Source organism: Myxine glutinosa, chromosome 11 (genome assembly GCF_964187855.1).
Source record: "Myxine glutinosa chromosome 11, kmMyxGlut1.1, whole genome shotgun sequence".
NCBI lineage: Eukaryota > Metazoa > Chordata > Myxini > Myxiniformes > Myxinidae > Myxine > Myxine glutinosa.
The window spans coordinates 108717266-108730738 of NC_136271.1; the positions used below are offsets into that span (position 1 = coordinate 108717266).

General features: G+C 45.3%; 1 protein-coding gene across 5 annotated transcripts in view; it reads left to right on the forward strand.

Annotated features, from left to right (window-relative positions):
* The window catches only part of LOC137437008 (sorting nexin-5), a 128808-nt gene that overhangs the window by 74630 nt on the left and 40705 nt on the right, over window positions 1-13473 (forward strand). For all 5 annotated transcript variants that reach the window (XM_068131301.2, XM_068131298.2, XM_078786992.1 and 2 more), the window contains exon 10: window positions 2978-3017. In XM_068131301.2, the coding sequence (XP_067987402.2) occupies window positions 2978-3017 (40 nt within the window). The remainder of the gene's footprint in view (window positions 1-2977; window positions 3018-13473) is intronic.

A 13473-nucleotide genomic window follows, 5' to 3' on the forward strand; every position in this document is an offset into this window, starting at 1 on the left:
CTCTCTGTACCCAACCTACCAAGTTGCACCCATCTGCTCCTGGATTCTGTCTTTCCCACTTGAGAAGGTGGAGAGGTTTCTGGCAAACCTCAACTTCGATTCTGCAACAGAACCACACGGCATCAGCTTACATGTCATAAAAACCTACTCCGATGCTTGTACACCTCCTTTCTGCTCTCACCCTGTCATGTGCTTGGCATTCAGCTAGCATCACTGAATTGCACAAATATTGTGCAAAAACAGATCCTCTTATACTTATAGACCTATTGGCTTGATTCTAAACGTCAGCAAGGTCATGGAATCCGACATCGCAGTTGATGTCAAATCCTTCCTTTTCTCAAACAACCCCATCTCAGATCATCAATACGGATTCAGACCAGGTCACTGTACCTTGGACATGCTGCTTCTGCTTTCCCCTCAATGTCAGACATGAGATCAGGGCCATTTCTGTAGATGTACACTACCAGTCAAAAGTTTTAGAACACCTAAATTTTTCCAGTTTTTATTGAAATTTATGCAGTTTAATGTCCATTGAATAATCTGAAATGGTACAAAGGTTAAGCAGTAAACTGCTCTAGGTTAAGAAAAAAGTTTAGGTTAGCAAAAACGGGAAAATAATGTAAATTGCACAGTTATATTGTAAAAAAAAAAAAAAAGGCCTTCTTCAGGGAACAAGTAATGGGTTAACAACTTACAGCTATTCTGCAGCAATGTAAGTAAATTAAGCCTTGAAAGTTGATGCAAACAATTCCTACAGGTGTCCCAACCTCTGTTGATTACTTGATTACAAACCCCCTGTCTGTATAAAAGCAGTATTGGAACAGACTGTTATTACACCCTCTGAAGCATTATTTGGACAATATTGCACTGCAGGAAGTAGTATATTGGAAACTGGAGGAAACTCTGACAGGAAGAGGTCTGGCAGACCCAAAACCACAACAGAATCAGAAGACAAGTTTCTGAGAGTCAACAGCTTGCGTGATAGGCGGCTCACAGGACAACAGCTTCAAGCACAGCTTAACACTGGTCGAAGTAAGCAAGTCTCAGTTTCAACTGTGCATAGAAGACTTTAAGCTGCAGGTTTGACAGGTCGAGTGGCAGTAAGAAAGCCATTGCTAAGATGGCAAAATAAGAAAAAGAGGCTTGTCTGGGCCATGAAGCACCACCAGTGGACTACTAAAGACTGGAAGAAGGTCTTATGGACCGATGAATCAAAATTTGAAATCTTTGGTTCATCACGCAGGGTTTTTGTACGCCGTTGAGTAGGCGAAAGGATGGTTCCTCAGTGTGTGACACCAACTGTCAAACATGGAGGAGAAAACGTGATGGTCTGGGGCTCTTTTGCTGGATCCAGAGTCGGCGACTTGCACAGAGTGACTGGCACCCTGAACCAGGGGTTCATCTTACAGCAACATAATGACCCTAAACACACCTTCAGGCTATGTCAAAACTACCTTTGAGGAAAAGAACAAGACGGTCGGCTTAAAATCATGGAATGGCCAGCACAGTCTCCAGACTTAAACCCCATCGAGCTGGTTTGGGATGAACTGGACAGAAGGGTGAAAGCAAAGCAACCTACAAGTGCAACACATTTGTGGGAACCTCTGCAACAGTGTTGGGAAGAACTTCCCGAACAATATTTGATTTCCATTGTAGAAAGAATGCCATGAGTGTGTTTGGCGGTTACATCTGCAAAAGGTGGCTACTTTGCTGAGTCAAAATTTTAAATTAAATTTTGTTAAACAAAATGATTCCATGATTTCTTTTTTATTTCCAATTGTTTTTTTGTTCGATGCTTAATTTCAGAGTACATCGAGACATTTAACTGCGTAAATTTCAATAAAAACTGGAAAAATTGAGGTGTTCTAAAACTTTTGACCGGTAGTGTATATCGAGCTTTCATTAGTCTGACATCCTGTCTTGATATCCAAACCCTCTGCCTATTGCATCCACGACAACTCCAATCTTGGTTTTGTGACTTCATCTACTCTCATAGGCAACATATGGCTCTCAAACATGAAGTTCTGTCACTCAAGCTTTTGGGCCTCACTAACAGCCATGGTCTTTCTTGATCAAACCATGTATCCAAGTTGGCTGCCAAAGTCAATCGCTGGCAGGGCATCCATCGTAGGACAAAGTCTTTCTTCAGCACACCTGAATTTTTATCTAACTACAAGGCCTTCATCTGTAGCTAGGAGTACTGACTGTTCTCCCCTCTGGGCTGGTGCCTCTGTGTCACACTTTGTTCAGCTTGATGCCGTGGATACCACGGTCTTCAAAATCATTGGAATCTCCCGTGATGAAGCTGAGTCTCTCGGCCTATCACTATCCCATCACAGACAAGTCAGTGTTCTCTCCATCTTTTACCATCTCCTTTCCGGTCTTGCACCCTCTGCCCCTTCTCTGCTGTCTTCTCCAGGTTTCTGCAGTGCTTATGCAGTCTGCTAGTAACTCCCTTCTGGTTTTGTTGTTTTTCCCCCTCTCCACTCTTCTTTCTCATTTTATTTTACTTATGTTACCTCCTGATTATTTCTGTTATAGATTCTCCACAAGCCTCGATAATGTATACAAAAAAAAACAAACCTTCATTGCGCTCCTGAGCAATTTTCAGAATGCCAGGTTAAGTGGTGTCTGCTCTGTGGGGAACTGTTTCTCACATAAATATAATTTTATTTTTATTTGATGGTCCTGAAACTTTATTGTCATGTCTCGTAATTCAAAAGTGCATGCACTAATGCTTGTGTAACAAAATCGATCCCACGCTTCCCTTGCGATATGCAATGACTTTCATGACAATTTTACACTCACTCCAAAACGGCAATCGTCTTTAGAATTTATTTTTTTAATCCTCCTTGGCCTTATTTTTTATTTATTTATTTATTATTATTATTATTATTATTTTATTTATTTTTTCAACATATTTGGTGGTTCTCCCTCTCTTTGGCTAAATCTGATGTGTGCCCCAACCCTCCCACAGAACAATGGTCCAGTCATCGAAGGTTATGCAAACTGCTAAGGTACATTTTGAACGATTCCAGTACTTCATCTCACAAACAGACGACAATGTTTATCATGGTCTTGCCTGACCGTCTGTGCTGTCTGTCGTCCATTCCCTGACTTCACGAATTTAATGTTGGACCCCAGCACTCATGTGTGCTCCCACTTTTGAGTTGCCCCGCCTGCTCTCCCCCTTTTGGCTGCTGTACGATTTATGTGAGCTACGCTGTGGAGCGTGGCAAATAGCATGGTGCCTGGCTGTGATTAATGTTTTCGCTTCTGTGGTGGGACCATATAATTACAGCCTGGGTGCACTGGGACTCCGGCATGTGCAATGGTGTCTGCACACTGTGACTGTACGAGCTCACAGTCATTCTGTTTCATCTTTGTGGCTTGGGTTGTCCTATAGACACAGCTTCCGTATTACCCCTATATTGATGGTTTATATCGATTTGACGATCTTGTTTTCTCTACCGGATCGAGTTTGTCTTGGACATTTACTTTTAATATGTTGTACCAGCAACTTTCAAGTCTTTAATATCTGTGCAGATCTTTGCAACATATGAGCTATATCTCTTGAGAAACTAAATGCAATACTCCATTTCACTTTTCTTTTTATCCCCAAAGCTTTAGTGCACATCCTGGGTTTACATCGACTACATGCCAGCTCAAGCTAGTGCATGCGAAGATAACAAACCCACCTCAGATTCTGACTTTACTGTGCAATCCGAAGAGTATTAAGAAGCTATGGTAGCAAGCCAAGCTATTCTGAGGCTGAATGCCTACAATGCTGTGATGAAACGGAGTCTTCAACCCATATACACACATGTGCCGCGTCTTGCATGCGCGGTGTCGTGCCACATCGCGCATCACCCATTATATTATATTGTATATTATATTGTTACGTGGAGAGGAAGGGTGGGGGAAGTCCATTGCTAGATTGTGGTGTAAGTGCAGCATGGGCCATTTAATCGCATAGCCTAGATTCCTCCCTATATTCGTTGTCTGTAATATGTGCACCTAGGAGACAGTTAGTGTTAACTTTTAAGATAGTAAGTTGTGTTGTTTAAAGCCTCCTGTTTGAAAGGTGGGGCTGGTTGGAGGGTTTGTGAAACGACAGCACAAGGCAAGTGCTTCGCACCATTTGAAGATGTCGGCACATGTGCATAGGCCATGGCAGCGAGATGTGCTGCAGAAGCCCTGAAGGGGTAAAAGTTTCTACATGGACATGCCCTGTGGAGTGGAATGGCGAGGACAAGGTGTCACCTAACCACGGGGCCTGCCACTTTCTGGGAGGATCGGACTGATTTTGAACACCGGGAGTGTGGTCAGAGCTGCACATGACAGCGGACGCGCAAGACCTGACCTTTGTGGATCACTGTTATTTGGAACTTGGATCTGCACCTTCCTTCATCACCCTTGTCTATCCTAGCGTTCGGGGCCAAGTTGCTTCAGCCCACCCCTGTGGGACCCCAACCAGCTCTTGCTTCAACAAGCTCTCGCCTGCCCCTTTATACCCTGTGTTTAGTTTGGTGTTGCCTTTGATGTCATGAGGAGGTTCGGTTTTATTAATTTCTTTGTATACAAGTTGGCTTGCCCCTTAATCCCTATTTGTCTCTCGACCTCCTGATTTGTTCCGTCTTGCCATACCATCTTGTCCACCCTTCTCCCTGTAGTATTCATTAATAAAACCCATTTTAATTATATAGAGCATCTCGTGCATTTTTGCATCCTGTGTTCTTTGCTCCGGCACTATTTCAAATTGGTTACGCATTGGGGTGAAAACGCCACCACATCGCACCTCGCCAATATTGTGGGTCGTAGGTAAAAGATCGTTCAGCTGTTCACAGAGACATTAGGTCACCGGTGTAGAGGCGTGTCACATTCGTGAGCCTTTGACCCGACAATATATTGTAAATGTGTGTGTGACCGGTCGCAATGAGTTTGAAGTAGAAATTAATCATTCTTGAGATATCTGGATTTGCCAAATCTGCAGATAGAGTTGTGCACAAATGTTGTTTTCAGAAACTCGAAACCAATCAAGTATTAATAAGCTCTTTATGCCACACCTACATACACAAGTAGAGTTGAGGTGTGCAGCTACCCTGGATTTTAGAACTTTAACCAGGAGGGTTTTTTGGAAGTTTAACCCAACCCTAATTTTCTGCCAAATTTCATTTTTTGCACCGCTTGTGCTAATTAGGTTAAATATTTGTCACTCAAATTAGGTTAAAAATCCAGTGTTTGATGGGGATTTTTCAGGTGTTGTTTGCAATTTCAATACAAAGCGTTGTTTTTCATATCATTCATGTATTAACACAGTTTAAATCGATGGCTCTGGTTTGTGTGTACTGTAACAATGAACTAATCTTTCAATTGGTGGAAATGAACAAATATTTAATTTTTGCACCCCCATAACTGCTACTTTGGAGCTATCAACATGATAATTGCTATTCAACACATGCAATGCCATTCCTTCTCGAACTGAATTCTAGGTTATAATCAGATATGAATGAATGAATGAATGATCGTTTTAAGGCCATTTTCCCCGCTAGCGTGGATATAATAGGTCTAAATAGGTCTAAATAGGCCCGACATGAATTTTGGCTTTTGCGACATAAATGTGACATCACTAGTCATCATGGAAGTTATCCTTGTCTTGTCATCAACACAGAACTTCCTTTTGACCATTTGGACAGTCTTCGCAGAGATAATTTGCAAGCATTTTTATGAACAAAGCATTTGCGAACCCTTGAGATAAAAACTTACAAGAACTCCGGCTCCAGGCTTCTTTATGGCTAGACACCATTTTCTCTGTTCTGAGAGGCCCTCTGAAAGCTGAAGATACCTGTTTCGTAAGTGTATTGTTTAAATTTTTGCTAATGGTTGGTATTTACGCATCTCGTGCATTCACATATATCCTTGTCCAGGGCCATTCACGCTTGTTTAGGCCTTCTTTGAGTCTTTTGCTTTTTCCTCCCCTTCCTATTTTCCTGTTCATTCATTGCCTTGTCAGTAAGGCAAAAACATTGCCGTTTTTCCCTCTGATGCCTTGCTCTTCCACCAACCTCAATTTCGTAGAAAAGAAAGAATCTTCACACAGCAGCAATCTCATTAGATCAAGCAATGTTGCCGCTCACAATGTGACCTCTGAGGGTGAATTGCAAGTTGGAATTTAGGAATCTTGCCATCATTCCTGCGATCATTTGATTTATACTTGTGGTTAACCCAATAATGTAAGAAAATTATGGTCATAACAGGAATCTTGATTGTCAGTTTTCTGGCAATATGATGTGTGAATGTAGAAAACATCACTTGTAGTGAAATGCAAGTATTTCCTGGATGGCTCACCCCATCTCATCCTTGCATGTTTCTGTGCTGTCTCTGCCTTTCTGTCCTTCTGACTTCATTCCCTGTCCTATGACGTCCCTGCCCATCCCCCCCCCCCTGCGACGTCCCTGCCCATCCCCCCCCCCTCTGCGACGTCCCTGCCCATCCCCCCCCCCCTGCGACGTCCCTGCCCATCCCCCCCCCCTGCGACGTCCCTGCCCATCCCCCCCCCTGCGACGTCCCTGCCCACCCCCCCCTGCGACATCCCTGCCCGTGCACCCCTGCGACGTCCCTGCCCGTGCACCCCTGCGCGACGTCCCTGCCCGTGCACCCCTGCGTGACGTCCCTGCCCGTGCACCCCTGCGCGACGTCCCTGCCCGTGCACCCCTGCGCGACGTCCCTGCCCGTGCCCCCCTGCGCGACGTCCCTGCCCGTGCCCCCTTGCGCGACGTCCCTGCCCGTGCCCCCCTGTGACGTCCTTGCCCGTGCCCCCCTGTGACATATCTGCCTCTTCCGCTGCACCATATTGTACTTTTTGTGCATTCCATATGATTATTGCACATGGAGGGAGAGTAGTGTAGCGGCATCATTTTGCCTTTGGTTTCGTAAGATGTGAATACACTTTAGCTTTGGTTTAACTGGGTTTCCCAGAAGGGGTTTTGGAGAGCTTGCACCAGGTTGTGGTTTTATAAAGGTTTGACTTGGAACCTGAGAGTCTCGTACATCTCTTCCACGTTAACAATAGGGCATTGGGTGAACAAGATTGATACAGAAATAAGCCATCAGGAAAGAAAAATGGAAATTTGAAAAGAGGTCAGCTTGTTTAATGTCACAATGCTGGCAATTACAAATCATCCTCCTCATTTTCGGAGCTGAACTCCATCAACCTTAATGACAAACAAGTCGTGTTTCCTCTCTCACAACTTTGACAGTACAGTATTGTACACCGTTCCTTTCCTATGCCATCTCCAGGCATTGCAAAACGTCATTGCCGGGCACTGAAGGGGGCTCGGCAGTGACGCACGCTGAAAGGGAGTACTCGGTTTTCACGAAGTTTCACCAAGTTTCTACTACAAAGATCGTAAAGCGGAGCAAGATAGGCTACTCGTGCGCAACCGCGTTCAATTCGGTGAAGTACGCAATGGAGCAGAGTGGCGGCCATTTTAGCAAGCAAGCGGAATTCGGGCTGCTTTCTTGGCTGTAGTTCGAAGGTCTCTGTATCGATCGCGGAGTAGGAGGTAGAGGAGAGGGGCGGGGAAGAGAGTAAGAAGATGATACATTAGCCATGAAAAAGACAATATATTTTTTATCACAAGTGAAATTACACAAAATAAGAGGAGAGATGAGATACAAGAAAGGGAGAGAAAGAGAGAGAAATTAGAGCAGGCTGTATCGTGACGCGGGGAGAGGTAGGACTGAAAAATGGAGGGAGAAGGGAAGCGAACAGCTAAAAACAGGAAAGGCAAATTGAGAGAGGAAAGGATAGAAATCAAAGCCCAGACACATGCAGAAAGTATATTTATTTACCTGGAGAGATATATATATATATATATATATATACGATATATATATATATATATATATATATATATATATATATATATATATATATATACGATATATATATATATATATATATATATATATAATCGGGAGATTAAATCAGATGTGGACGTAGCTTCAGGACGATCGATCTTTAATTCTCGACAAGCTTTCGATCAACAAAGGTTTTCTTCTTAGTCGGTCCTTCCGCTGAACCTGGGGACGACGAAGAAGAAGACCTTTGTTGGTCGAGAATTAAAGATCGGCCGTCCTGAAGCTACGTCCGCGTCTGATTTAATCTCCCGATTATTTATTTAATGCAAATGAGACGCCCTGCTCGTACTGTGGAGTTTCTACTATTTCTCAGATATATATATATATATATATATATATATATGTATATATATATATATATATATATATATATATATATATATATATATATATACATACATATATATATATCATCCGCAAAATAGCCTGGTGTTGGCTTAGCGGTTAGGGTGCCGGCTTGGGATCCTAGGATCGTGTGTTTGTCAAACACGTGTGTGTGTTTTCGTGTGTTTGTCAAATTTCAACTCGTTATTTTATCGTCCATGCATTATTGTTTGTTTATAGTTAGTTTTGGTTTGAATTTCCTGTAACTCGTAATTAATTAATCATGTTCTGCTCCGCGTGTGCGGCCTTGTACCCCCGTCGGTGTTTGTTAACTTAAGTCCCCTACATCGTGTTTTGCTTGGCTTAGTTTTTTCCCTTCTACCCCGAACATAATACTCTTTGTCTAACGTTTTAAATCCCCCCCCCCCCCCGCCCAAAAAAAACCAAACAAAAAAAAACCAAAAACATTTATTTTCCTTTCTCCACGTGTGCTGTTGTCTCATCCTGTACTTTCTGTAGAGGTGTGCTGTTCGCCCCGCCCCCATTATCTCCTTGCCATCCACCTTTTTCCCTGTTCACGTGACTCGTGGTGGTCCCTCGGCCCTCCCCCCTTTGGTATTTTGTGCATATAAGATTGTTCACGGTTCTGTTTAAATATTATTTAAATATGTTTAAACTTTCCCCTTCAGTGTTTTATTCAGTGGTATATTACAACACGCTGTTTTTCTTCCTATTTAAAAGGCTTTTTTCAATTTCCTCTCCAACTCATTCCACGTCAAAAAAAAGAAATTCAATCTCTTATACGTCTCCCTCACTACATGGTCTAAATTCACATTCATTCCACCCCTCCTCCGTCGTTCTGAATCGGATTGCTAACTTGAAAATCACAACAAACCCAATTTGTAATCAATGTTCGTCTTTCATTAATCATCCACTTTCTAAACTCCCCCCTTGCCCCTCCACTCCTAAACTCCCCCCTTGCCCCTCCACTCCTGAACTCCCCCCTTGCCCTTCCCCTCCTAAACTCCCCCCTTGCCCCTCCCCTCCAAATCCCCCCCTTGCCCCTACACTCCTAAACTCCCCCTTTGCCCCTCTCCTCCTAAACTCCCCCTCACTCCTCCCCTTCAAAACTCCCCCCCAACCCCTCCCATTCAAATCTCCCCCCATACCATTCCTCTCCAATTCTCCCTCCTCCCCCCCCCCCTCCTCAAAGCTGCCTCCTCCCCACTTCATCTCCCTTCTATCTCATACCTCCACCCCCCCACCCAACCTTCTACTTTCCTCTGCCCCCCCCCCCCCTCAAACAACCCCTCACTGTGCCTCATCCCTTCACCATCAAACCTTTCATCCTCCTCATTCTTCCCTTTCTTGGAACTCTTCTGTAATCTCTGACACACTATCAACTGCTCTCCCTACCTCCCCCTCTCATCCTTCATCTTACCCTACTCGTCCCCTCCCCTGTCCTGTATCCGATGCGCCCCCTCTCTCTTCATTAACGGTATGGGCCTCAAACATCCGGGGCCTTCGCTCAAACCTGACTGATCTCTCAATACAGGTTGCTTCTGACAATCCAGACTTGATCTGCTTAACAGAGACTTTCCTCCTTCAAGATGTCTCCGATTCCTTAATATCTCTTCCTGGTTACTCCCTCCTCCGGTATGATAGACCTGAGCCTCGTCCTGGTGGTGGGGTGGCTATCTTTATCAAAAACTCTCTTCCTCACTCTCCTTGCACTGCCCTCTCTCCTCCTCACCCCCAGGAGTACCTCTGGCTACGGCTTCCTCTCCACTCCCACCTTTTGTTCATATGTGTTCTGTACCGTCCTCCAAACAGTGATGACTCCTTTTACATTTCACTGTCTGACAACATGGACCAACTTCTATCCACTCATTCCAACTCTCTCTTCCTCATATGTGGTGACTTCAACTGTCATCATGCCAGCTGGTTGGGTGTGGGTTCCTCTCTCACCAGTCATGGCACCTCAGCAAAGGACTTCTGTCAATTTCCCTACCCGGATCTCAGCCAATGGAGTATCTTCTCTTCTAGACTTGGTTATGACAAACTTCCCTGCTAATGTCTGCTGCTCTTCTTCTGCTCCAATCGGTTCTTCTGATCATGTGCTTGTCAAAGTGGACATCTCTCTGGCCATTCTCAGAGAGCCTCCTCAGCGTCGACGAGTCTGGCATTTCACTCAGGCCGACTGGGACGGTCTTCAAGCAGCCATCAATCGTCTGGATTGGTCTCCCATCTCCACTGCCTCTGACATCAATTCTTCCTGGGAATTCTTCCAAAGCAAACTGCTCTCTCTCATGCACAGATTTATCCCATCTCGTCTTCAGTTGTCTTACCCCTCCTCCCGTCCATGGTACACTGAATCTTGTGGTGAGGCAGTTGTCCTGAAACAACTTGCCTTTGCCTCTTGGAAGGCTAATCCAACTGAAGGCAATCTCAGTTCCTTCCACCAAGCTCGCAACAAGTGTGTGTCTACCCTCAGGAGTGCCAGGAAGCTCTATCTCTCCACACTCAAGAATGAACTCTCAAACCTGTTGCCTTCCTCCAAATCCTGGTGGCGTCTGGTCAAATCCGTTTCTGGTGTTTGTTCCCCCTCCATCCCCTCCCTTACCTCAAATGGCTACACAGTTGACATCGCACGTGACAAAGCCGAATGCCTCAACTCTGTGTTTGCCTCTAAATCTTGTGTCCCAAACCCATCCCTCTCTGTACCCACCGTACCCAGTCGTACCCAGCTGCTCCTGGACTCTGTCCTTTCCTCCTGACAAGGTGGAAAAGTTTCTGTCAACCCTCGACTCTGACTCTGCAACTGGACCAGACGGCATCAGCCCACGGGTCCTAAAATCCTGCTCTGCCGCTCTATCTCACCCTCTTTCTGTTCTTTTCACCCTCTCTTTAGCTCAAGGTCATCTGCCAGCATCCTGGAAATCAGCAAACATTACCGCTTTACACAAAAAAGGTGCAAAAACAGATCCTTGCAACTACAGACCAATCATCCTGCTCCCAATTATCAGCAAAGTCATGGAATCCATCATTGCTTCGGATATGAAATCTTTCCTCTTCTCCAATGGCTTCATCTCTGATCATCGGTTTGGTTTCAGACCAGGTCACTCGACTCTGGACATGCTGCTTCTGCTGTCTCAACAATGGATGGAGGTCCTCAATGCCAAACAGTAAATCAGAGCTGTCTCCCTTGACATATCACGTGCCTTCGATACGGTCCCGCACCCAGCTCTGCTCACCAAACTCTCCTCCTATGGTAGCCATGGAAATCTCCATGCATGGCTTGCGCACTTCCTCTCTGGTCATAGTCTACGTGTGGCCCTGAATGGATTTCTGTCATCTCCCCTTCCTGTTCAGGCTGGAGTTCCCCAAGGCAGTGTTCTGGGCCCGGTGCTTTTTCTGGTCTTTATCAATGATCTCTCCGACTCTGGAAAATCCTCTCTATCTCTTTGCTGATGACTCCACTCTCTGCCGCTCCATTCCTCTTCCCTCAGATCGGCAGTCTGCAGCCCCCTCACTCTCTGAAGACCTGGACAAAATCACAGACTGGTCAAACAAGTGGAACATGTCTTTCAATCCTGACAAATCTCACACTCTTACTTTGTCTCTCTGAAAAGATCGACTGGACAACCCTCCCATCTACTTTCTCAACAATCCCCTCCAAGAAGTTCTGTCGCTCAAGCTTTTGGGTCTCACTATCTGCCATGATCTTTCTTGGGAAAACCACATTTCCAAGCTGGCCCCCAAAGCCAGTCGTCGACTGGGCATCCTCCGTCATGCGAAGTCCTTCCTAGGCACACCTGAGCTCCTCACCACATACAAGGCTTTCCTCCGCAGCTCAATGGAATACTGTTCTCCCCTATGTGCCGGTGCTCCTGCCTCACACCGAGCTCGGCTTCACGCTCTTGAAACCAAAGCTTTCAGAATCATTGGAATCTCCCGCGATGAAGCTATCTCTGAGGGCCTTTCACTCCCTCACCGCAGGCAGGTAGGTGGTCTTTCTGTCTTCTACCGACTCCTCTCCGGCCTTGCTCCCCCAGCTCTCTCTGTGCTCTGTCCCCCAAATATTCCCACAGGTCGCACAAGATCTGCCAGCAACCCTCTGATGGTTAAACTGCCGAAATCTCGGCTCTCTGCTCACCTTCACTCTTTCATTCCTCTTTTCTCCTGCCTCTGGAACAAACTCCCACACTCCCTTCAATCCCACTCCTCCCTCCAGGTCTTTAAAACAGCTGTTCACCACCATCTCTTATCTTTCCCCATCCAAAACCTTGATCTTTTCTACCCCCGCTAATTCACCCCAGATCCACCTTGTTTGAAATTCCAACTTCTTTCCTGGAAGTCCTGGCAGTGTCCATATGTTTTATACCTCTCCCACCCCCCCCCCCTTCCTATGCCTGCCCCCCTAAAGCCCTCTCCCTCCCACAGATCTCTCGATGTCTCCATGTCTCTCGGTCCCTGCTTTCAAATGTTGTGTTCGTGTCCTTCCCCCTCTCTCCCCATCTTGTCTACCGCTCCCGATGTTATATGTTTTATGTGTCGGTTTGTCTTTCTGTGTGATTAATGTTCGCCCTTTCACGAGCCTCGATCTTGTATACAAAAAATATATATAAAAAAATCCTGGGTTCGAATCCCGGTCGATCGCTGAATTAACGCCAGGGGGGTTGACTCAGCCTGTCATCCTTCCGAGGTCGGCAAATTGAGTACCAGCTTGCTGGGATGAATGATCCCGGGGGTGTACCCGGTTTAGAATAGGTACACCGTATGCCTGCGCATCGTAAGAGCGTGACCAAGGGTTGGCGTCAGGAAGGGCATCCGGCCATAAAAACATTGCCTCAAACAGGGAACCATGATTGTCATGGGGCCCGCAAGGCTATGTCCATGTATTGAAACATTTCAGTGTTCATAGACATTTCAATATCTTGCACAATTTTAAATCCTATCCCAACAATGTACTAGTATGTAATGCATCATGACAGCAGAAATGAATGATATGTTTATTTTCCTTCGTGTAACGAGCATGTTGCGAACGATATGTTGCATATGGTTAATGAGTATGTTGCGTTGCGTATGAATATGCTGCATATATGGCAACGAGTATATGTTGTTTGGTATGTTGCATATGGTAACGCCTAAAGAGTTTGTTATTTGGTACTTTGCATTGGTTAATGAGTATATCGTTACGAGTTTGCATGTCAGGTCACGAGTGGC